A 27,073-nucleotide genomic window follows, 5' to 3' on the forward strand; every position below is an offset into this window, starting at 1 on the left:
TTCAGCCGTTTAGCCACAGTCGAGCGTCAAAAATTGGCATTTTTTACCCACTTCGTAGAAATGTGAGTTATGCTCATGTGCCATCGGCACACGGCTACTCTAAATGAAAAATACCACGCATCAGAGTTATAGAGCATTAAATTCTGCGTGAAAAGAGTTCCTAATTTTTAAAATTTCCTCATTCCTCTGCATAGATACCAGTAAAATCGTGAAAGTATTTGCAGCACTAAAATCTTGCTGAGATATTTTTGCGAAGTCCAATTACTTTTGAACGCCAAATCATCCACATTCGTCCAAATATTCAAATTTAAGGACAATTTAGTTAGGTATGTACTTACTTAGATAGTTAGCTCTATGTATTAATACGAATTAATTACCATGTCAATTCAAAATCGTAATAATCCGATTTAAAAACTAAAAAGAACAATACATCAAATGAATGGTTTTATTAATGGAAATATACTTATTTATAATATAAAACAGATGAGAGATAATTTTTTTACAAGTATTCTGTATGTTACTGAAGTATTGTTCTGTATTTACATTTACTTCCAATTTATTTCTTTTTTTGTGTTTTTCTGCGTCGTCCAATTCTTTATCTTCTTCTGGCATGGGATGAAAATCGATTAATTCCTCGACGATGTCTATCTCATCATCGATTTACGTCGAATCAAGGAAGATATCGTCTTCTGTTAGACAAATTAGCAATTGCTGCATGTAGGATAGCACTCTATGAGCACTTTCCTGCAGAAACAAGTTGCTTAACATCCCTTATTGCACGTGTAGGATATTGTGTTGAGCAGTTCCTGGAGCATTGGTGGCTGGGTGGCTGCAATCAGGCCGTTTTTTGTAGTCTTCCAGCATCATTTCAGTGCATCCAGCTGATTGTTCCTCCAGATCTGAACCTGCAAGTAGAACCTGAGGGAGTGCTGGCGAGTGGTGGCTTCGGTGGGAGGCAAACACGTCAAACTGAAGATATTATTTTTCGTTGTAACTTTCTGAAACAGTTGGATACGAATTTTATTCAAAGATTTGGAGCTGCCATTCGTGTACAAACATACAATGAGCTTCACTCCTGCCTCAGCTCCCTTAACAGGAGTGACGTTGGGATCCATGAAGTCCGAGGCGAAGTATTACGTATTAATTCCTCAACGATGTCAATCTCATCGTCGATTTACGTAGAATCAAGGAAGAGATTTTATGCTTTTCTCAGCTCCGTCCTGAGGCTAGCTAACGAACACTATACTGCATTTGGAACCAAGGTATTTTTTGACGTAGGTAATATATTTTTCGATGATCGAGGAAAACACTTCATCAGTATTCCACACAACACAGTGTAAGAAAAACATACCGTCGAGGATGAAGACTTTGTTGCTTGTGATTTCAATACTGGACTGAACAGCTTAAAGAGGTCCAATTTCTCGTCTAGCGCATTGTTCTGTCGTCATCAAAATTAGGCTTCTTCAGGTATTAGTAAATCGCTTCCCACTATCGTTTCCAAAGCCGAAAGTAGTGACAATATGGTGAGATGCTTGCTTAAATGATTTCCAATGGGTTACTATTCCCTGTCAATGGAAAAATCGTGACAGTCTACAGGCAATAAGCACTGTACGAGCAATGTATAGTTTCGTTCCAAAGTTTTCTAGCACCTGTCCAATCAAGTAGTTTGCCAACTGGGTCACTGTCGCTCAGTTGAAGCCACCAGTCAACTCTCTACGCAGCCACTCCTCAAAATAAACACAGCAAACACTCAGTGCTCTCAGCGTATCCCTGTTACACATCCACAAATAAATAGTGAACACTCAATTACCTCAGAGTTTGCTAAACATAAAAAATAGTCAAAATAAAATTTACAGTTCAGATCAGTTACTAACTGTAACTAGACTCACTTATTAACAATAAATGCTTGAGCTCAGCTCAATGTTGCTTACCATTCAACGAATTATAAACGCTCGCTCTTTACATCATTATTTATCCAGATCTCCTTCTCTAGCAAGTCAGTAGTTAATCATGGGAACCTACTAGGCAGTATTTCATCTGCAGAAACTCACACAGTTAAACAAATCGAATGATCGTCACTCTCTGTAATCGACGCAAATATACTTTCGACTATACCTGTAATCACTCTGACCAAACTGTATTACCGCTGCAAGTTACGCCACTCCGTTGCTACTATCCGCCCAAAGGGTAACTGCGACTGTCAGCACGACACCTCCACTGAGAACCGACCACAGAACTCGTGAGTTAAACCATTTTGGAATCCCTTATGCAAATAAACTTACAGCGCTGTAATTAGTTTTAGCAATTGAATTATTTCGATTGGTCGTCCTATCTATTTATCGTGACCGGCTTCAGCGTTCTGTAGCATCTTACCCTGTCAAACTGCTGCTGTTACTGTCGGCCGCAGATTAGGGTTTCACGTATGCCTCTCAATTCGCTTTTGATATAAGTCACCACTTCTGCATTGGTTCTCTAAGAAACATTGTAAAGTTGCTCTCATTCTTCTTAACGTCAGCCCCCGGTAGCTGAGTGGTCAGCGTGACAGAATGTCAATCCTAATGGGTCGGGTTCGATTCCCAGCTGGGTTGGAGATTTTCTCCTCTTAGGGACTGGGTGTTGTGTTGTCCTAATCGTCCTCATTTCATCCCCATCGACGCGCAAGTCGCCGAAGTGGCGTCAAATCGAAAGACTTGCACCCGGCAAACGGTCTACCCGACGGGAGGCCCTAGTCACACGACATTTACATTTTTATTCCTCTTCACCGTAAATTTACACCTTTCCCACATTCACATTACAAGGTTACACTCTCACTCACCATTATGCTCTATGGATCCAGTCAACTGGAACCTGGGTTATCGGTGGTTTTTGCTGATATTCTGCTCTCCGCATCAAAAGAATAAAAACTAAACACTGCAGGCTTAGAGCCACTGTGGCACTTGGTAATGCGCGACTCAAAATCACTGTCACGCGTCGTCGGTGAGCCGCGCGCTACCAGATGGTGTGTGTGTTACCTGATGCGAGCGATCAAAGACAGCGTTGCTGCACTGTGCCGCCGAGGTTTCACCACCGCCCGATAGGAGGCGCACGAAAAGGAAAAGTGAGGATTTAATGTCGCACAGCAGAGAGAGCTAGAGGTGTTGCTGCCCAGGTGTTGCGCTAGAGCTCTTATTTCGTTCGCCGCCTGATGCAGAAGAGTGCAGAGGCAGCACACATTGCAGTGAACAGCTGTTTATCGGTTTCTGGTGCACGAGCAGGAACGGTTATCGACCATTGTCGCCTAGCAGCATTGAATATTTCTGCCAGGTAAGGTTTAAAGTTGGCTGCAGATTGCTGAGGCATGTTCACTGTTGATCTGCGGCCGTCTTATCTGCGTAGCAGCATTGTGTTGAATCTGATGAGGCTTCATTAGTTAATCTGAGCCATTGCGTCTTGTGCCGTTGGAGATCTGTTTCGACTGTACTGTTCCTGTCCGCGCTTTGGTGATATTATAAGTATTTCTGTAGAACATTGTTTCCAGCGGCTTTTCTTGTGGTGAAATCAGTTTCTGTTCTGGTTTGGTTCCAAAAGTCTGCCAATGTAAAGTGCAGGCCAAGAACGTATTGACGTTACAGAAACGGATGATATTTGTGTCTTGTGATTTTTAAGTCCAGTGTTCTGCCAAGCACTGTTTAACTAGTAATTATTCTTGGAACCCATTTCATGTTTTAATATCCATTGATCGGTTATATTTCTTATGTATTCAAGTGTATGGTATGTGTACAGCTTTATTCTATATATGTAGTCCAGGGACCCATTTGCACTAGTAGTATTCGTAACCTGTAAGATACTCGCACCACACCTATACGAAGCTGAGCCTAATCGGTGTGTTGATTGAGTGTCCTTGATACAGAAGAGCTGATAATGAATTCTTAGTGCTTCCGAAACTTGACTGTCTGTCAATCTGGCTAGTAACTAAGTATATAAATCCGAACTTGAAATGAGGTACTTTATTATTTTACTGATTTTAAGATTACTTTGATAATTGTAATCGCTTAGTTCAGCCTGTAACCTTAATGGTCAAGATTTTTGATATAATTTTCTTGTTTAATTTCAATTATAGGTGGTTCAGAGTGCTTTGTTTAGACTGTATTAAATAAATGGAACATGTCTTTGAAATTATTGTACAAAATTTCATTTGTGGAGATGTCAGGAAAATAAAAGTAATTATTGTATTAAAGCCTTACTCCCCTGGATCCCAGTACCTACCACTCCCCTGCTCCATGCAGGTCCTACCAAGGTAAAAGTCCTTCACCATATCAGTCATCGCTCCCCAAACTGTTCTACATGCTGCATTAACTGCTTGACTGAACGCGTCCTTCCTGTGAGGCAATGAATTGGTCCAAGAAATGGATTAGGCCAGATTCTAAAGTTTTGTTTAGAAATGTTATATTCGGGATTAGCAATAATTCCAAATGTACATCTATCCAATATAACTGCTGTTGTGAAACGTACAGCTGCTTGAGAACCGTAATCGTGGCTGGTAGACGGATGACAGACCGTGTTATGTCCCACGGATTAATAACTCACCTCCCTTAAGTTCAATTCATCTAGCCTCCATGAGCTTTCCATTCTTGTAACAGCTCACCAGAACTACCATGCCATCATGAGTGGAGCTTCCCAGGGTGCTCGCCGCTCTTTGGCGGGTTCGTGCTTGGCTGCCACGGGGCCCCAGCCTTTGCAGCATCATTTCCCTTCCGTGCTGCGTGTCTATCATCTTACTATTCTTTTTTTCCTCCCTTGTGAAAAATGTTTGGGATGTTTTTGGAAATGTGTTGTGCATTTTCAGTAACCTGACATCAGAAAATCTCCCCACTGTTTTTCGTTCCACTTTTCTTTCTTCGTTCTCCCTTTCTTATTCCTTCTCGGCTTCGGCGTTCGAAGTTCCTCTATTTCTTCTTCTTCCCTGTGCGCTCCTGAAGGCCGGCCCATGCGTCTGGCGTATAATAGGCGACTGGCGACTGGGTAACGTATAATTCTCAGCCCCAGGTTGACAGGTAGAGTTTGCATACACCGCTGGTACGGGCCAAGTCCAGGGAGGGGTGATTTACTCAGTTGTTTCCTTCCCAAATAGCCAATTGGTCCCTCTGTCAGAGGTTCGGGAGGCGTGACCTGAGGTGAGAACGATCACCTGAGGCAGGTGTTGCCCCCTCTGAGGGGAGGCCCCAGTTGGAAGGATCGCACCATTGGAAATGCTGGCAATTATGGGGGATTCTCTTGCAATGAGCCAATTCTCTTCTTCACAGTCTACACCTGCTCAACGGAAACGAAACGAGGCTAATGATTTAAAGACCCTCCCAGCTGCACCCGGTTCCTCATGATTTGACATACTGAAGACAATCAGTCCTTTGCAACGGTAAATCCGTTTATCATTCAGAAAGGTGTGATGCAAATTGCCAGCCCTCTGAAATCCTGCTCTTGTTTATGCAGTGGCACATTGCTTTTGGGGACGACTTCTGATTCTCAAGCACTACAGCTGCTTGCAGCTTCGCTCCTCCACAGCTCTCCTGTTTGTGTCGAGGCCCATCACGCGCTTAATTCTTCATGTGGTGTTTTTTACACTAGGCTGTTCGATGGTCTGACAGAGGTAGAAATCTAAAAGTACCTCTATGATAAAGTACCTCTCTGGTCACGGTCATTGCAGTACATTTGGTGATGAAAGAGGTACATGCATCGTTAGTGCCCACATGCATTCTTTTTCTGATGTTTGACAGAGTAGGGCTTCCATCCAAGATCAAACCTGGCTATGAAGTTACCTCAGTCCGATCACACATTCCGATCCCGATGCGCTGTTAGGAGTGTCATCGTTCCAATCATACTCAAATGTCTTGTCGACACCTGGCCAAGTGTGTAACTTGTAGTAGGAATGATCACGTGGGTGATAATCGGCCTCCTTCTCCCCAGTGCATCAATTGCAATGGGGATCATGTAGCCCCCTCCCGAGATTGTCCTTTTTATCTCAATGAGTGGGCCATCCAGGAGATCTGGGTGAAGGTAAAGGTGCCTTACCTTGTTGCTCGCAAGTTGTTGGCTAGTTAGAAACCATGCACTTTGGCATCCGGAACTTATAGTGCTGGTCTTGCTACATCTCGCTCCACTGTCGTGGTCATGCAGGCATGCAATCTCAAATTCAACACCGCAGCTGTACGTTCGCCCATTGTCACGGTAACATCCCTGTCTCCTCCTCCAGCTGTGCAACAAGTCACCAAACTTTCGCCTCATAGGTTGAAGTCACCTGATACACCACCGGGTGGGCAGAAAGGACAGAAGGAATACTTTGCCCGACTTCTTACGTTCCTCCAGCCAAGGAACAACTGAATCGTTGTCTGCCACCTGCAAAGGCTACAAGAAATCAAACAGAGGCAAACGGTCTTCTCCTTCGCTGACTCAGAGATCCCCTTCAGCAGTGTCGCCATGTGATACCCTCACCCAGCCGACCTCCATGTCACCAGTGCACACCGCCAACCATTTTTCTGTCTTGGACGCTGGGGACTGACACAGGGAGAATGCCAACGCGTAGGTCGATCTCATAGAGCAGGATACTCTACACTCTGCACCTGGGAGCAGTGAGTCTTTGAACGGTGGCACTTGAGAGCCTTTTATTTTTCCCTCCTGTTCGCGGCCTTAGATACAAAAGAGAGGAATTACAGCTGCTATTCAGATCACAGCATCCACTTGTTTTCTGCCTCCAGGAAACAAAATGGGGACTCCACGAGCGCTTTGACCTGTCACATTTCTTTCCGGTCCGCTTTGACGTTCCACCTGAGGAAGGGATTCGATCTCATGAGGGAGACATGCAGCTGATCCAGGATGACCTTCACAGTAAAACCATCTCCCTGACTACGCAGTTTCAAGTTGTTTCAGTCCGTATTTTCCTTCTTCACTTCACCTTTTCTCTTTGTACTGTTTACATCCCTCCTTCATTCAGTGTCACTAGGGCAGATTTCCTCCATCTTACTGGCAACTCCCACACCACTTTCTGCTGCTCAGTGACTTAAATGCGCATAATCCCATTTGGAGTTCTCCCAGAACCTGTTGGAGAGGAGCCCTCTTGGATGTATTTCTCAGTCAACTTAATGTCAACTGCCTTAAAATGGGAGCACCCACGTTCCTTTCAGACTCTACTCACACCTACTCCCATTCGGACCACTCCTTCTGCACTGCCCATCTCACTCCATCGTCTCAAGTGATCCGTTCTTTCTGACACGTACTCGATTGACCATTTCCCATATGCTTTCCGTTTGCTGACACCTAGCCCGCCTGTGTGGACGTCTAAACGGCAGTCTCGCAATTTCCTAACCACTGCAAGTGTAGATTTCGAGCGCTTCGTTGTGCAGCTGACCATCTTGTCTGTGAACCCGTGTCATGAATGGTTTTATGCGGAAATACCAGATTACGTCTGTTGTTTTCGATTCAGAGAAAGCCTTCGACATCTGTTGGAGAACTAGTATCCTCCATACTCTGTACAAGTGGGGCTTTCAAGGCCGCCTACCCATTTCCTTCAGGAATTTTTAAAAGACCGTGTTTTCAAGGTATGTGTAGGTTCTTCCTTGTCGGACACCTTTATATAGGAAGAAGGTGTGCCTCAGGGTTCTGTCCTGAGCATCATCCTCTCTGCTGTCTCCATTACTCCTGTTGTGGCCTGTCTCCTGCCGGTCATGTCCGGCTCCCTTTTCGTTGACGATTTTGCCCTCTATTGCAGTTCTCCACGGACTTGTCTCAATAGTCTTTGCTCGTAGAGCATCGACAATGGCTTTCGCTTTTCCGCCGATAAAACCACTTGTATGAATTTCTGGCGGCGCAATTGCTTCTTCCACCATCTTTACATCTTGGGCCTGTTGCTCTTTTGTTCGTTGAAAATCGAAATTCCTGGGGCTGATGCTCGACAGGGATCTTCCTTGGTTCTCTCACATGTCTTACCTCACCACCCTCTGACCCAGTCCTTCAATGTCCTACATGTCCTTAGCGGTACTTCCTGGGGAGCAGATCGTAGCACCCTCCTGCATTTGTATCTGCCGCTTGTCTGTTCAAAACTTGGCTATGTGTGATTCGTTTGAGCATCTGCATGTTCGTTCATCTTACGCCGCCTCAATACAATCAACCATCCTGACATCCGTTTGGCCACTGGTGCCTTTTACACTAGCCTAGTTGAGAGCCTGTACGCAGAAGCTGACGAACTACTGCTGCCATACAGCCGTGATTTTCTCCTCAGCAGAATTGTATGTTTGTCTACTATGCCTGGCCACTCATCCTATGCCTCCTTCTTCGGTGACTCCTTTGATCGCCAGTATGGGGAGCGTCCCTCTTCTCTGTTAAGTTTCTCGATCTTCGCGCGGAACTTCCCGATAGTGCTTTCGGACTAATCGTGGTGTCGGGTATGCCTTCGTCGTTGGCACCGACCCTTTTCGGTATTGGCTTCTGGAACACTGCTCAGCACTTACAGCAGAGCTCTTTGCTCTATATCACGCCATGCAGTACATCCGAAGACACAGGTTTATTTACTGTGTCATTTCCTTCAACTCTCTTAATGACCCTCAGAGGCTCTGTGTGCTGTACAATGTCCACCCTTTAAAGCAACGGGTCCAAGAAAACTGTCACTTGCTCACTCCTGATGGAGTCACTGTAGTGATTATGTGCGTCCCTGCCACGTCTGTCTGACGGGCAACGATGCAGCTGACGCTGCTGCCAAGGCTGCAGTCCTCGTACCTCGGCCAGCTAGTTTTTCCATTCTTCCATTATTCCATTCCCTCAGATGATCTCTCTGTTGCCCTCTATCAGCAGGTGGTGTTATTTTGGCATCACCGCTTGTCTTCCCTCCATGGGGACAAGTTCTGGGGAATTGTACCTCCCCTAGCGGCTTGGCCGACCCCTTCTCAGCCCTCTCGCCGCGAGGAGCTAGCTTGCGTATTGGGCACCGTCTTTTTAGCCATTGTCATTTGTGGTGATCCCCCCCACCAGTGTTTGCTCATTGTCCTCAGCCGTTGACGGTTCGATATTTCCTGACGGAATGCACTTTTTTTTAACCACTTATGTTCTCATTTATGTTTGTCGTCTGAATTATCGGCCGCTTTATGAACGACACGTGGGCTGTCGAGCACGTTTTACTTTTTTATCCGTTGTAACAAAATGGCGAAGGACGTTTAATCTTTAGTTCCGGACGTCCGTTGTCTCTATCAAGTTATTGTATTGTCCTTCCTCCAAGTCCATGTTCTTAGCTGTCTTTCCTTCCGTCGATTGGGCTTAACGTGTAGTCGTTCTTAACTCCTTTTTTGTCTTCGTGTTCTGCGGTTACGACAAGGGCGCGAATGACGATAATAGTTTTTACGTCCCAAAACATAACAAAACAAAAAAATTATAAGTGGAGTAAATCCAGTGAAAACCTTTTTGACGGAAATGCAGTCTGGGTTCCACAATATCCCTCAAACAATCTAGTCCCTTCTGTCTATCTAAGAACAAATGTACCACGCATGTGCTCAGGTTGGTTTTTATTACTCCAGTACTGTGACTTTGTCCCTTTGATGATGTTGCAACACTTCCTCTCTCATTATTTCATGCCTGCTACCATCTCCCCAAACAATTTAGAACCCACGGATCTTCATCTACACGAGCCCTCCAAGAGCACCACACTTCACTGAGTACTTACGGATAGCGTACTGCTTCAGCTGCGCATGCCTTCCTGTTACCAGGAATGGATTTAGAATATACGATTGTGCTGGGCAAATTTTCATTTCTGGTTACGCTATGTGGTAGTAGGACAGAAACTTTTGTTTGCTGGGTTCCATAAACAGGCTGAATCAAGGCGGTAGCATTGTCTGTGCTTTCTGCAACCGTGAGAAGTTCTGTTCAGCCGAAAAACTGCAATATTTGTCTGCCTTCCATTCTTGCCCTCTAGTTATCACAAACTGAGGACAGTGACAAATACCTCCCTCCCTTTCTGTGCAGAAGGCTGCTGCCACTAGCAAGCCTAGTTCATATTCGCCTTTCTTCCTTACTTATCGTGTGGTTTACGGAAAATCACAGACTGGCTCCCCATCTTTACCTTCCTTGCCTTTATCAGATAGAATGATCACGACATTTTATGACCATACACCAGCTCATATGGGGAAAACCAAGTATTACTGTGTATTTCTCAATTATATACTGACATGCCATACCTTAGATGTACCAGTTGCACACATAGTAACTTAATTTCCCAATTATTGTTCTATGTTCCCATTCTGTTCTAGCACTGGGCTGCAAGTGAAGAGGACTAGTTATTAACTTCTTCACATGCAACAACCAACACAGCTCCTTCAATTGCTCTGACATGAAATTCGTACCGTGGCCTGTAATTATCTTACCTGGCACTCCAAATTGCATCTGATCGTTAACCACTGCCTGTGCACCTGTCACTGCTTGCTGGTTGCCGTAGCAACTATTTCCACGTATCGTGAAAAGTGATCTATTATTGTCATTACGAATCTGTTTCATGCTGGTGGATGAGTGAGCAGTCGTAATACATCAATTCCAATCATTTCAAATGGTTTTTATGCTTCTGGTAGCCTCTGAAGTGGCAGATGTTTACAGGTCTGCTCACTGCGCACACTGTTTCAATTCCTCACGTATTGCTCAACATCTGATTTGTTTCCTGCCTACCAGTCTCTCTCAGCCATTCTCCAATTTGTTGTTCTGTCGTGAATGATCAGATAACACAATAATCATGCACGTCTCCTTAAATTTCACTGGTAGCCCTAGCCTTGTTTGCTTAGACAGCAGTGTGCCACATATGCTCAGCTGTGACTGCGTCCTGTCGTCGTCGTGTGACTAGGGACTCCCATCGGGTAGACCGTTCGCCGGGTGCAAGTCTTTCGACCTGACGCCACTTCGGCAACTTGCGCTTCGATGGGGATGAAATGATGATGATTAGGACAACACAACTCCCAGTCCCTGAGCAAAGAAAATCTCCGACCAAGCCGGGAATCAAACCCGGGCCCTTTGGATTGACATTCTGTCGCTCTGACCACTCAGCTACCGGGGGCGGACGATTGCGTCCCTTAGTGTTTACAGTCAGTATGAGTGCTCTGCGCTCCCCGCCGCTCCACAAGACCCAGAACTTTCAATACTACTACCTTTCTCCTTAAGTGCACACACATTCAATGCTTTTCGCCTGGCTTGTATGTTGAGTTCTACTACAACTCGTTGATCCCTAGAGCTCGTCTTGCCAGGTATGTAAATGGATCCTTCAGTCCCAGTAGACACTTCAAAGCAGCGTGGTTCGGTCACTACTCGACATTTTCTCTGATAAATACGTGACACCATAAATAAGGTTCAGCTTTTTTTTCTCTATCGTTGAACAGGTCTTCGCCAACACATTCAGCTGTCTCAACGTCTAGGCTACAGGACATTCTTCGCCGTTAATCTCCTAGCTTAAGACACATCCAAAAGCATGATTAGATGCATTACATCAAAGAACAAACTCTTTCAGGAACTCTGGAAATACTAGGACTGGGCTGATCTCAAAACTCTTTATAATTCTTCAAATTAACCCTGACCCTCGTCTGACCATATGAATTTCACACACTTCCTTACCAACTATGTGAGTGGTTGTGTATGTCAGCAAACCCTTTCACGACTTTTCTATTGTAATTTGAGGCTCACAGAAGCACTGCAGTTTCTTAACCGATTCAAGCAATGGGAACTCGTGTACAGCTCGCAGTAGCTTCGAGTTAGTCGTTACTCTGCGTCTACTGCTTACATGGCCTAAATAGCCTACCTTTTCTAATACAAAATGACACTTCTCTGTGCTCAACGACAGATATGTTGCCCTCAGTCTCTTAAACACTTTCTTATGACATTAACTGTGCTGCTCCGCTTCTTTTGAGAATACGATGATATTGTCTAGCTAATCTAGGCGCAGACATGGTTTCAAACCTCTCAACGCACCATTAAATAAGCTCTGAAACGTTGCACTCCCTTTTTTCAATCCTAATGGCGCTGACCAGTTATTGTCCCCATGGTACTGAAAATGCTGCCTGCGGCTAGCCTTTCGAGGCAACTTCCAGTTGACAATTGCCACTCTTTAAATTCACAGTCGGAAAGTAGTGACATTGACCGAAGTTATCGATGGTCTCAGTAATTTTGGGGATGGGGTATGCACCTGTTAAGATCTTTCTGTTCAGGTCACGGTAATCACAGCAGAATCTGTATTGTTTTCCTTATGATCACGATTCCTGCACCCCACGGATTACTACACTCTTCTACGATCCTGTCATCTAACTGCTGGTTATTAAAATCTTCCATGGTCAGCTATAAATAACGAGGTATACGATGTGGTTTCTGATATACTGGTGCTTCGTTCCATACTGGTATTCCCTACTGAGTCATGGACATAGCTGGCAATGGACCCAGTAGCAAAAATAAATCCTCAAATTCAAACAGTAGAAAATACCCCATGTCTACCTCCTACCCCTGCTGATAAGTCAGTGTCTTCATATTCCATCGCTAACTTAAGAGCAGCATGTAGATCCGTTAGTGCACCTACATACACAGTTTTTGACACCACTGATGACAGCTTCAGAAAAGCATCGAGAGCCCTCTGCTCAGCTTCTGGCAACAAAATTGCATTTGCTGCATCGTTCTCCCAGTTAGTATGTGTATACAAAAAAAAAATGGCTCTGAGCGCTATGGGACTCAACTTCTGAGGTCATCAGTCCCCTAGGACTTAGAACTACTTAAACCTAACTAACCTAAGGACATCACACACATCCATGCCCGAGGCAGGATTCGAACCTGCGACCGTAGCGGTCTCGCGGTTCCAGACTGTAGCGCCTAGAACCGCACGGCCACTCCGGCCGGCTATGTGTATACATTAATTTTCCTTATCAAGTCCACAAAAATCTTCCGTTTCCTCATGACATTTCACAGTAGTGCTCAACTACTCCCAATAATAGCTCCCACTTTTCATTTTCTTTTTATCTCTGCAATAGTTCCTTCTCCAACTGCTCAAAGTTTGCTGCATTCAGTAATCGTTCTGTATACCTCACGTTCGTCGTCCCTCCTCCCACTAGTCACAGTCTTGCTACCGACAAAAACTGACTACCGATCCGACCACCGATATCTTATATCCTCAAAGAAGGACGCACATCCTCAGATGATTTTCCGGAAAAGGGGACAAATAATCCAGCTACAGTTGGATGCACTTCATATTGAGGTACTTGCAGTTAAGCTAACTATTCGTCCCTAACTGTCAAATGCCCATTAACTGTTGTTATCCACTGTCAGCTGCGCTATCATCTCTAACAATATCTGTACTGCGTAAGCCTCTAGTAAACCTTGCGTCTGTGACTCTGCCATAGCGACTCTCTTACTCTCCATTATACATAATACAATATAAAGAAATTATAACTTCAAAAACACATAACAAACTAGTCTTTACGTGATATCATGAGCCATCTAAACTTTATACACTGCATTGCATACCGATGACACACAAAACTGGTTCTACATCTACATCTACATATATACTCCGCTAGCCATCAATCGGTGTGTGGTGGAGGGTACTATTCGCGCCAAAGTCATATTCCCCCCCGCCTCTCTCTTTTCCACTCGCGGATCATTGAGCGATTTGAAAGTTGGTGGTAATAATATATGCTCTACATCCCAGGCGAAGATAGGATTTGGGAATTTAGTGAGCAGCCCCTTCCGTTTAGCGCGTCGTCTATCTACAAGTGTGCGCCACTGTCTATGAGATTTGTAACGCTTTCGCGATGGCTAAATGTACTAGTCACGAATCTTACCACTCTTCTTTGGACCCTCTCAATCTCTTGAATCAGACCCAACTGGTAAGGGTCCCATACAGACGATCAGTACTCTAAGACTGGACGAACTAAAGCATTGTAAGCAATTTCCTTTGTTGAAGGACTGCAACGGTTCAGAATTCTACCAATAAACCGCAATCTAGAGTTCGCCTTACCCGTTACTTGTGTAACCTGATCGCTCCATTTGAGATCATTTCGAATAGGCACACCCAGATACTTGACAGATGTTATCGTTTCCAAAGACTAGGCATTTATTTTGTACTCGTACATTAATGGGGATTTTCGCTTTCTTATACGCAGTAGCTTACACTTACTAATATTTGGAGATAACTGCCAATCATTGCACCACGCATTTACTTTCTGAAAGTCCTCATTGATTTGTTCACAACTTTCGTGTGATACTACTTTCCTGTAGACTACAGCATCATCGGCAAACAGTCTAATGCTGCTGTCAGTACCATCAACGAGATCGTTTATGTAAATCGTAAAAAGCAGCGGACCTATTACGATGCCCTGGGGCACACCTGATGTTACGCTTGTTTTTGTTGATGTCTCCCCATTCAGGACGACATACTGCTCTCTGTCTGTTAGAAAACTTTCTACCCAACAGCACATGTCAACAGATAGACCGTAAGCCGCACTTTTTGGAGCAAGTGACACTACGGAACTGAGTCGATCGCCTTTCGAAAGTCGAGGAATATGGCATCAGCCTGGGAGCCGGTATCTAGAGCCTGTTGTAGATCATGCACAAAGAGGGCTAGCTGTGTCTCCCATGACCGCTGTTTCCTAAAATCGTGCTGGTTTCTGCGGATGAGCTTTTCAGAGTCTGGAAAGGTCATTATGTCTGAACACAAAATATGTTCCATGATTCTACAATCAATCGATGTAAGTGAAATTGGCCGGTAATTATCCGCATCTGATATTCTACCCTTTTTATTATTTTTGTTGAGCCCAGGTGGATCCTTTCCCTCCCATACATTTTTGATAGGCATATATTTCCCTAGCAAGTGGTGGACAATACTTTTAAATTCCGACGAAAGATGCTCAATATCCCGCGGTGAATGCTTGGAGTTGATGAAGATATTTATTAATGACACTTTCACTTGCTTCCCCAAACAAGAAAGCTCTACGTTGTTTTTCTTTTTTTTTTTTTTTTTTTTTTTTTTTTGCCGCTTCTATAGACATAGAAGCCACAACGACGTTATGGTCGCTAATATCTTCTTCTACATTACCTTCCTCAAAAAGATCATGTCTGTTGGTCGCCAAGATATCTAACATGTTCCCATCTCGAGCCGGTTTTCTAATCAATTGAGAGCGCTCGTAGAATAATTTCACACGAGTCTTTGCTTCTGTCCCCTGTGATAAACGTGTAAGTTTCCAGTCAATGGACGCCACATTAAAGTTTTCACCTATAACGAATAGATAATTTGGATATTTATTTCCTATGTACTCAAAACTTTCCTTGAAACGTTCTACGACGTTTGTTGTGGATGCTGGTGGTCTATAAAAACATCCTAATACATTGGTCACTCCTTGTCTGCCTGACAGCTTTATCCAGACTATTTCACAGTCCGACCCAGTATCGATCTCAAGTGCGTTTCAACAGATTTTAACTGCAATGAACACACTACCTCCCATAGCAGCAGCCCTATCCTTCCTAAACATTGTCCAATGCGAGTTCCAAATTACATTGCTGTTTATGTCTGGCTTCAACCAACTTTCGGTACCTAATACAATATTGGCATTACTACTGTTTATTTTGGAGAGTAACGCGGGGATCTTGCTGCAGACACTTCGACAATCTACTAACGTGAGATTTAGCATATTTAAATCCTTCGGAACATCCTGTTTAGACGAACTAACAATTTTTACAGTTGGCACACTCACATCAGTGTCATGAACTGGTAATTTTTCAGGCCAACGGTTTGTTTTTCGTGGGGAGGAACCTAATCTACAAAAAAACCCCATGTGCACGCCAGGAGTACTGTGCTACCCATGTAGCTGCTTCCTGTTTGTAGTGCACCCCTGATCTATAGAGGGGTGTCCTACAACCTTCCACCCCATAGCGTAGGTCGAGGAATGTACAACCATTTTCGTCACAGAGTCGACGTAGCCTCTGGTTTAGATTCTCCACTTGACTCAAAACCAGAGGACCCCGGTCCACCCTGGGTACAGTGCTGCAAATCGTCAGCTTGGCTTCCACTCCTCGAGAGATGGAGGCCGCCTTCGCCAATTTAACCAGCCGTCGAAAGGACCCAAGGATTTTCTCGGAACCCCGACGACTGGCATTGCTGGTGCCGACATGTGCAACAGTCTGCAGCTGGCCGCAACCGCCCCCCCCCCCTCCCGCCCCCACGCTCGATAGCCGCCGGAAGAGCCTCTTCCACGTCCCGGACAATGTCCCTCGTCAAGCACACCGAGTGAACGTTGGACTTCTTCCCCGCCTTAGACGCTATGTTCCTGAGGGGCTCCATGACTCGCCTAACATTGGTGCTCCCAATAACTAAAAAACCCCTAGGTTAGAAGAATATCCCCTTGATGATGTGCTGTTAGCAAAGGCTCTCGCGCCGGTCATCTGTAGCCATAGGCCACTGACACCAAATTTCGCCGCTCTGTCCAAATGGACACGTTCGTCGTACGTCCCACGTTGATTCCTGCTGTTATTTCACACAATGTTGCTTGTCTGTTAACACTGACATATCTACGCAAATGCCGTTGCTCTCGTTCGTTAAGTGAAGGCCGTAGACCTCTGCGTTGACCATAGGGAGAGGTAAGGCGTGAAATTTGTGTCCTCAGCGCACTCTTGACACTGTGGATCTCGGAATATTGAATTCCCCAACTATTTCCGAAATGGTGTGTCTCCTGCGTCTAGCTCCAACTATCATTCCGCGTTCAAAGTCTGTTTCTTCCCTTCTTGTGGAAATAATCACGTCGGAAACCTTTTCACATGAATTAACTGAGTAAAAATGATAGTTATACATCTACATCTACATCTGTACTCCGCAAGCCACCTGACGGTGTGTGGCGGAGGGTGTCTTGAGTACCTCTGTCGGTTCTCCCTTCTATTCCAGTCTCGTATTGTTCGTGGAAAGGATTGTCGGTATGCCTCCGTGTGGGCTCTAATCTCTCTGATTTTATCCTCATGGTCTCTTCGCGAGATATACGTAGAAGGGAGCAATATACTGCTTGACTCTTCGGTGAAGGTATGTTCTCGAAACTTTAACAAAAGCCCGTACCGAGCTACTGAGCGTCTCTCCTGCAGAGTCTTCCACTGGAGTTTATCTATCATCTCCATAACGCTTTCGCGATTACTAAATGATCCTGTAACGAAGCGCGCTGCTCTCCGTTGGATCTTCTCTATCTCTTCTATCAACCCTATCTGGTACGGATCCCACACTGCTGAGCAGTATTCAAGCAGTGGGTGAACAAGAGTACTGTAACCTACTTCCTTTGTTTTCGGATTGCATTTCCTTAGGATTCTTCCAATGAATCTCAGTCTGGCATCTGCTTTACCGACGATCAACTTTATATGATCATTCCATTTTAAATCACACCTAATGCGTACTCCCAGATAATTTATGGAATTAACCGCTTCCAGTTTCTGACCTGCTATTTTGTAGCTAAATGATAAGGGATCTTTCTTTCTATGTATTCGCAGCACATTACACTTGTCTACATTGAGATTGAATTGCCAATCCCTGCACAATGCGTCAATTCGCTGCAGATCCTCCTGCATTTCAGTACAATTTTCCATTGTTACAACCTCTCGATACACCACAGCATCATCTACAAAAAGCCTCAGTGAACTTCCGATGTCATCCACAAGGTTATTTATGTATATTGTGAATAGCAACGGTCCTATGATACTCCCCTGTGGCACACCTGAAATCACTCTTAATTCGGATGACTTCTCTCCATTGAGAATGACATGCTGCGTTCTGTTATCTAGGAACTCTTCAATCCAATCACACAATTGGTCTGATAGTCCATATGCTCTTACTTTGTTCATTAAACGACTGTGAGGAACTGTATCGAACGCCTTGCGGAAGCCAAGAAACACGGCATCTACCTGTGAACCCGTGTCTATGGCCCTCTGAGTCTCGTGGATGAACAGCGCGAGCTGGGTTTCACACGACCGTCTTTTTCGAAACCCATGCTGATTCCTACAGAGTAGATTTCTAGTCTCCAGAAAAGTCATTATATTCGAACATAGCACGTGTTCCAAAATTCTACAACTGATCGACGTTAGTTCTGCACATCTGTTCGACGTCCCTTCTTGGAAAAGGGGATGACCTGTGTCCTTTTCCAATCCTTTGGAACGCTACGCTCTTCTAGAGACCTACGGTACACCGCTGCAAGGGGGACAAGTTCCTTCGCGTACTCTGTGTAAAATCGAACTGGTATCCCATCAGGTCCAGCGGCCTTTCCTCTTTTGAGCGATTTTAATTGTTTCTCTATCCCTCTGTCGTCTATTTCGATGTGTACCATTTTGTCATCTGTACGACAATCTAGAGAAGGATCTACAGTGCAGTCTTCCTCTGTGAAACAGCTTTGGAAAAACACATTTAGTATTTCGGCCTTTAGTCTGTCATCCTCTGTTTCAGTACCATTTTGGTCACAGAGTGTCTGGACATTTTGTTTTGATCCACCTACCGTAAGACCAAAATTTCTTAGGATTTTCTGCCAAGTCAGTACATAGAACTTTACTTTCGAATTCATTGAACGCCTCTCGCATAGCCCTCCTCACACTACATTTCGCTTCGCGTAGTTTTTGTTTGTCTGCAAGGCTTTGGCTATGTTTATGTTTTCTGTGAAGTTCCCTTTGCTTCCGCAGCAGTTTTCTAACTCGGTTGTTGTACCACGATGGCTCTTTTCCATCTCTTACGATCTTGCTTGGCACATACTCATCTAATGCATATTGTACGATGGTTTTGAACTTTGTCCACTGATCCTCAACACTATCTGTACTTGAGACAAAACTTTTGTGTTGAGCCGTCAGGTACTCTGTAATCTGCTTTTTGTCACTTTTGCTAAACAGAAAAATGAACGTTTGAGCCTCCCAGTCTTTACCAGGCAAATTAAAATCTCCACCCAGAACTATAACATGGTGGGGAAATCTACTCGAAATATTTTCCAAATTATCCTTCAGGTGCTCAGCCACAACAGCTGCTGAGCCAGGGGGCCTATAGAGACATCCAGTTACCATGTCTGAGCCTGCTTTAACCGTGACCTTCACCCAAATTATTTCACATTTCGGATCTCCGTCAATTTCCTTCGATACTATTGCACTTCTTATCGCTATAAACACGCCTCCCCCTTCACTGTCCAGCCTGTCTCTGCGGTATACATTCCAATCTGAGTTTGGGATTTCATTACTGTTTACGTCTGGTTTCAGCCAACTTTCTGTCCCTAGTACTATTTGGGCGTTGTGATCGTTTATTAATGAGAGCAGTTTTGGGACCTTTCTATAGACGCTCCTACAGTTTACTATTAGCACATTAATATTGTTATTCCCTGTTGCATTTTCCTACTCCTACCTCGCCGCGTCTCAGGAGGCGTCCTGTCGGGCCTATGGAGGGAATTCTCTAACCATAAAAAACCCCATGTGCACTCCACACACACTCCGCTACCCTTGTAGCCACTTCCGGCGTGTAGTGCACGCCTGACCTATTCAGGGGGACCCTACATTTCTCCACCCGATAGCGGAGGTCGAGAAATTTGCGCCCCAGATCTCCGCAGAATCGTCTGAGCCTCTGGTTTAAGCCTTCCACTCAGCTCCAAACCAGAGGACCGCGATCGGTTCTGGGAACGATACTACAAATAGTTAGCTCAGATTCCACCCCGCGAGCGAGGCTTTCCGCCTTCACCAATTCCGCCAACCGCCTGTACGAACTGATGAAGACCTCTGAACCCAGACGGCAGCAGTCATTGGTGCCGACATGAGCAACAATTTGCAGTCGGCTGCACTCTCTATCGCCGCCAGCAGGGCCTCCTCCACATCTCGGATGAGGCCCCCCGGCAAGCAGGCAGAGTGAACACTGGTCTTCTTCCCCGACCTTTCCGATATTTCCCTAAGGGGCTCCATCACCCGCCTAACGTTGGAGCTCCCAATAACTAATAAACCCCACCCCCCGTGTGCCTGCTCGGACGTTGCTGAAGGCGCAGCCACATGTCCACTCACAGTCAGAACGGGCGATGCCACACGGCCAGCATCCACATTTACCCTTAGTCTCGTGCGCCGCGAACGCCGCTGAACCCGCCACTCCCCTTGGGGAGAGGGTGGCCCAACCGCGCCCGGTACCCGCGAAGAGGTCTCTACAGCAGGGTCAGTGGGTGAAGTATGTAACACCTGGGGTGTACCATGCGACGGACCAGACTCCCCACTGCCGCTACACTCCTAGGCAGCACCCTGATGACGGCTCACCGTGGCCATCAACACGCTCAGCTGTTCGCGAACAGTGGCCAGCTCCTCCTGCGTCCGTACACAGCAGTTACACATCCTATCCATCCAAAGGAATCAATTTACTGTAGAGAGTTAATCAACTTTTAACTAGACTGCTAATTCACTAAAGGCGGCTGATTGTTGACTAAACTGTGATTGCTAGCCACTTCTTGTAGAAAACAATGAAAATAGCGCTACCTGTCTCTGAACTGTATTGAAAACAAACACTAGTTCTACTGGCACTATGGTTGACTAAAGGGACTCTCTCTGACTGTATTCAAAACAAACACGAAATCTATGGAACACTATTACTAGCCCGCAGCTCGTGGTCGTGCGGTAGCGTTCTCGCTTCCCACGCCCGGGTTCCCGGGTTCGATTCCCGGCGGGGTCAGGAATTTTCTCTGCCTCGTGATGGCTGGGTGCTGTGTGATGTCCTTAGGCTATTTAGGTTTAAGTAGTTCTAAGTTCTAGGGGACTGATGACCATAGATGTTAAGTCCCATAGTGCTCAGAGCCATTTGAACCACTATTACTAGCACTCGACAATTAAATCTTCCTAAAAGCAAAAACGCACGGAAGAAGAAGTGACAAGTAAGAAAAATACAGTTAATACTTAACTTAAGGTAGCTCGCTGCTCAGCAGACGTGAAGCAGACGGCAGTTACGACGACACTGACACTACTGGCACTATGGCTGACTAAAGGGACTCTCTCTGACTGTATTCAAAACAAACACGAAATCTACGGAACACTATTACTATCACTCGGCAATTAAAGCTTCCTAAAAGCAAAAACACACGGAAGAGGAAGTGACAAGTAAGAAAAATACAGTTAATACTTAAATTAAGGTAGCTCGCTACACAGCAGACGTGAACCAGACAGCAGTTACGACGACACTTGTTGTGCATTTGCGCCACTACGTTGTGTATCCTACAACACCATTGCCATTACCAACGTCAAAATCCGCCTTCACTTGCTGGACTAGTTTGTGCAGTTATGGAGAGTCCTCTCTTTCAGAAAGCTAACCTACCTGGTAACACTGTATTGACGTTCTTGCATTAATACATGACAACATCCTGCACTCACCCGCTGTCATTGCTGCCGTACTACACCGCTCAAGCTCACGCTATTACAGCCATATAAGTCTGTGCGCTACATTACATAAATTTTGTACTCGTTAATGTTTTTAATCCTTTACTGCCCATCGTATGTCAAGGAGGCGAACCTAATCCTACGTTTCCTCTTCTCGATTTATTCGTATTTCCTCCTGTATATGGTTTATTTTCTCTTATTGAACAATGTCGCAGTTTTCACTTACACTACTGGCCATTAAAATTGCTACACCGCGGAGATGACGTGCTACAGACACGAAACTTAACCGACAGGAAGAAGATGCTGTGATATGCAAATTATTAGCTTTTCAGAGCATTCACACGAGGTTGGCGCCGGTGGCGACGTCTACAACGTGCTGACATGAGGAAAGTTTCCAACAGATTTCTCATACACAAACAGCAGTTGACCGGCGTTGCCTGGTGAAACGTTGTTGTGATGCCCCGTGGAAGGAGGAGAAAGCGAACCATCACATTTCCGACTTTGTTAATGGTCGGATTGTAGCCAATCGCGATTGCGGTTCATCGCATCGCGACATTGCTGCTCGCGTTGGTCGATATCCAATAACTGTTAGGAGAATATGGAATCGATGGGTTCAGAAGCGTAATACGGAACGCCGTGCTGGATCCCAACGGCCTCGTATCATTAGCAGTCGAGATGACAGGCATCTTATCCGCATGGCTGTAACGGATCGTGCAGCCACGTCTCGATCCCTGAGTCAACAGATGGGGACGTTTGCAAGACAACAACCATCTGCACGAACAGTTCGATGACGTTTGCAGCAGCATGGACTATCAGCTCGGAGACCATGGCTGGGTTACTCTTGACGCTGCATCACAGACAGGAGCGCCTGCGATGGTGTACTCAACGACGCACCTGGGTGCACAAATGGCAAAACGTCATTTTTTCGGATGAATCCAAGTTCTGTTTACCGCATCATGATGGTCGCATCCGTGTTTGGCGACATCGTGGTGAATGTACATTGGAAGTGTGTATTCGTCATCGCCATAGTGGCGTATCACCCTGCGTGATGGTATGGTGTGCCATTGGGTACACGTCTCGGTCACTTCTTGTCCGCATTGACGGCACTTTGAACAGTTGACGTTACATTTCAGATGTGTTAAGACCCGTGGCTTTACCCTCCATTCCATTCCTGCGAAACCCTTCATTTCAGCAGGATAATGCACGACCGCATGTTGCAGGTCCTGTACGAGCCTTTCTGGATACAGAAAATGTTCGACTGCTGCCCTGGCCAGCACATTCTCCAGATCTCTCACCAATTGAAAACGTCTGGTCAGTGGTAGCCGAGCAACTGGCTCGTCACAATACGCCAGTCACTACTCTTGAGGAACTGTGGTATCGTGTTGAAGCCGCATGGGTAGCTGTACTTGTACACGCCATCCAAGCTCTGTTTGACTCAATGTCCAGGCGTATTACGGCCAGAGGTGGTTGTTCTGGGTACTGATTTCTCAGGATCAATGCATCCAAACTGCGTGAAAATGTAATCACATGTCAGTTCTAGTATAATATATTTGTCCAATGTATACTCGTTTATCATCTGCATTTCTTTTTGGTGTAGCAATCTTAATGGCCACTAGTGTAAGATTGAGTATTATTCATTTCGTTATTGTATTTACTGGCACTGAATATTGATGAAATACTCAACACTGCTTTGGAATGTGACTGTCCCTCTTAGCCTACGTATACTGTACTCTCTGAAAATCTCCTTGTCAACCTGAAGTTATGTTTTCCCCAGGGCAGAGGCAGAGTACCAAAATTGTGTTAATATCAGTTGTCGAGCAGATATGTGATTTTGAACTGATGAGTATAGAGACTAAAAGCAAGGAACTAGAAGTTCAGCACAGCGGAAATGATGTCACTGAAAAACATTAGTGATATTAACACAAATAGAGGAAATCTTTCTCTTACTATACCAGTAACAATTATGTTTGAATCTTAAATTATGGTACAGGAAAGAGAAAATTCAATTATATCCTTTCGTATGGAAGGTTTTCCAAACTTTGTATCATTGCAGTTTGAAAAAAATATAATAATGAATATATACTTACAGTCAATGTAAGCAATACATTTCAGTTCGGTCAGCTTACAGACGCGGTATTCTGAAACAAAGTTGAGAAAGGTATGTCAGTTTTATTTTAGGTAGTTTCAAAATGGTTCAAGTGGCTCTGAGCACTATGGGTCTTAACTACTGAGGTCATCAGTCCCCTAGAACTTAGAACTACTTAAACATAACTAACCTAAGGACATCACACACATCCATGCCCGAGGCAGGATTCGAACCTGCGACCGTAGCGGTCGCGTGGTTCCAGACTGTAGCGCCTAGAACCGCTCTGTCACACCGGCCGGCTAGGCAGTTTCATTATCAAAATTAAAAGTCAGTGAAAGAAACAGATAGGCAACTCACAAGTCAGGAACATGAAAATAGCCAAATAAAATGACATGCAATTTATTCACCTCGACTGCGTAGTACGGTTCTTACAATTCTGTAGTGATAAGTGAAGTGCACAACGATTCTTTGTAGCAAAACGCCTAATAACGCACAGATTTCATTTTCTTTTGAGCAGTCGGCAGACGTAGTCCTTATATATGTTGAATCTGAAGTTAAACGAAAGTTAGTTGCAGTTACACTGGAAAGGTCGGTGGTAGGCTGTACGATTATATGCTTTACTCGTTGTGCGATTGGTAAGTTTCGACACTAGTTCATTTTCAAGCACTTTGACAAGGGGTCGGCCTGTGTGGCCGAGCGGTTCTAGGCGCTTCAGTCTGGAACCGCGCGACCGCTACGGTCGCAGGATCGAATCTTGCCTCGGGCATGTATGTGTGTGATTTCCTGAGGTTAGTTAGGTTTAAGTAGTTCTAACCATTTGAACCATTTTTTTTACAATGGTTTTCCAGAAAGTAATGCACCGTATTTTTTCCCCAGCCCAAAACAATGATACGAATGCGAAACGTTACGTATGTATATTTGATGTCTCCTTCGTGAGCGCGCTAAGTTTCCGTCACTTCCGACTCATAACGTAGCTGTAAGACAGTTTGAAAATGGCCTCTGTAGGTGATGTATGATGTATGTTGCAAGTAACGTGCCGTTATTGCATTTCTCACTGCAGAGAAAGAAACTGTGGGGAATGTTCACAAATTCTTGTGCAAAGTCTATGGAGCATCTACTGTCGACAAAGTACAATCACACGGAGGGTATGGTCGTCTAAAGGCCGTTCGGCGGACCTCCACGATTTGCAGCTGACGGGAGACCATCCACGGCTGTCACACCTGACATGTTGCATCAAGCTGATGTTGGCAAGGACAGACGCATTAAGGTTCGGAAGTTTGCTCTGCATCTGTCAATCAGCCAAGGAAGTGTGGCTGCAGTTATCCGCACACTTGGTTGTTCAAAAGGGTGTGGAAGATAGGTCCCGCGGTGTCTAGCGGTGGATCACAAATCTCACAGAAAAAACATTTGTCTGGATTTGTTGCAACTGAAGCTGAGGGGGAGACCTCCTTGTCCCGGATTGTGACAGGTGACGAAACCTGGGTTCACCATTTTGAGCCCGAAACAAAATGACAGTCGATGGAATGACGCCATTCCCACTCACCACACAAGAAAAAATTCAAAGCAGCTGTTTCCTCGGGTAAGATCATGATCACCGTGTTCTGGGACTGTGAAGGTGTGATTCATTGATGTGATGCCAAGAGGCAGTACCATTAATTCAGAAGCATACGTCAACACAATTACAAAACTCAAGACGAGCTTCTGGCGTCTTCGACGGCACAGCAACCCAGTAGATGTTTTGCTGCAACAGGATAATGCTCAGCCCCACACAAGTCTGAGGATTGCTGAACACATTGCACTAGAGGGCTGGACAGTGTTATTCCATCCACCCTACAGCTCTGACCTAGCCCCCTCGGACTTCCACTTCTTTGGGCCATTAAAGGATGCCATTCGTAGAAGACATTTTGTGGACGACGAGGAGATAATTCACGCAGTGAAGCACTGACTCCGCCACTAGGCAAGGATTGGTACCGACAGGGCATGCACGCCCTTGTTTCGCACTGGAGGAAGGTCATAGAATGGGATGGAGATTACGTGGAAAAATAGGGTGTGTGGATAAAACACAATTCTTTCCTGTGTGTAATTTTCATTATGTTCAATAAAGAATTGTTGAAGAAAAAATGCGGTGCATGACTTTCTGGGCAACTCTCGTACGTAAGCGTAATATAGAGAGGTTGACAAAGAAATCCAAACGATTTATTTGTTACTTGAGTGATTCTTCGTCACCATGGATGCTCATGGAAGATTAGGATTCAACAGCTCACTGAAGGCTTGATCACCTGCAGACAAAGATTTATTGGGCAAGGATGAGAAAGAAACATCCCATGTCCTATACAAGTGATTTAAGAAAATCGTGGAATATTTGTTTCTATGTTCTTAAAGTTTACACCTCCTAAACGGTAGTGCTGTGTGCTGTTGACTGTCCCATCTCGCTCGATCCCTCAACAATATAGGGTACAGGCTCTGCAAACGAATCTTCTTTTTATTCATTCGAAGGGGTAGGCCGTTCACCTATTCCGATCCAAACCTAGCCATCTCTTCCATGTTCCTTCGGCATCTCGTTTTCCGTGCTGTTTGTAGTTCAATACTTGGTTTGTTGGTCTTCCTCTTGACATCCTATCGATATGTTCTAACCATTTCACTCTCTTTTGTTGTATTAATTTGTTAACTGAATAAAGCCATCACTCAGCTCTGATGATTTCATTTTTTATTGCAACCTGTGAATGCAACCTTTTATGTGTCTCATAAATTTCATTTCTGTAGCCAGTATACGCCTGTCGCCTTCCCTTGGTAATTACGACGTCTCTGGACCGTTTGCTAAAACGTGTGCAGACATTACTTTATATAATGATATTTTTGTTTCTTTTCGCACTTTGTTCCCTAGCGTTCTGTGTATTGCACGACACTACACCTCATATGCATTTAATTTACTCTGTATGTGATTTTCAAGTTGGTAGGTGAGAAGTTACAACGTGGAATGTGTTCTAAAATAGGACAGTACGACCACTTATTTTTAGAACGTACAGGGTCTTATCCTTTTAAATTCATAATATTAATCGCCCCGCGTGGTATTTTAAATTTATAGTACCTGCGTATTTGCTTTAGGCGATATTCTGCCCTGTGCAGATCATCCTCACTCTCTTCTAGAATTATGTGGCCGTCAGCGAACTACGTCTGTTTATCCGGTCACCTGATGCTACTTTAATATCTTGGATAACCTTGGTCTTTCCAATCTACATCTACTTCTACATGTATACTCTGCAATTGAAAATTAAGTGTCTGGCAGAAGGCAGGACAAAAATTAAAAAGTGTGCGTGGTAAGCTTCACTCTTGTCTCACATCTCTATTACGACTTGCTCGTACTTGCTACGGCTCCAGTATTCTCTTTAACCCGGTGTATAGTGATGAAGACAGGTACTGGTGCAAACATGTACTAGTGATTGGGAAAAACTACTGCAAAAAGCGACCCCAGAAGATTGCATCAGGAGAGAGGGGCCACAGTTGTAGCTGTGTTCTCCTCTGTGGACAGTCACAAGCTGACAAACTTAGAGGCAGTCTTACTCTCCACCCCTACCACCTCTCATCCCTCCGTCTCCTCAACATAGGTATGGATAGAGGTCTGTT

General features: G+C 44.8%; 1 protein-coding gene across 1 annotated transcript in view; it reads right to left on the reverse strand.

The window, feature by feature from the left end:
• The window catches only part of LOC126481892 (sodium channel protein Nach-like), a 190,045-nt gene that overhangs the window by 25,175 nt on the left and 137,797 nt on the right, over nucleotides 1-27,073 (reverse strand). Inside the window, exon 7 of the mRNA XM_050105850.1 lies at nucleotides 23,451-23,501. Coding sequence (XP_049961807.1) covers nucleotides 23,451-23,501 — 51 coding nt within the window. The remainder of the gene's footprint in view (nucleotides 1-23,450; nucleotides 23,502-27,073) is intronic.

This window comes from Schistocerca serialis, chromosome 5, assembly GCF_023864345.2.
Source record: "Schistocerca serialis cubense isolate TAMUIC-IGC-003099 chromosome 5, iqSchSeri2.2, whole genome shotgun sequence".
Classification (NCBI taxonomy): domain Eukaryota; kingdom Metazoa; phylum Arthropoda; class Insecta; order Orthoptera; family Acrididae; genus Schistocerca; species Schistocerca serialis.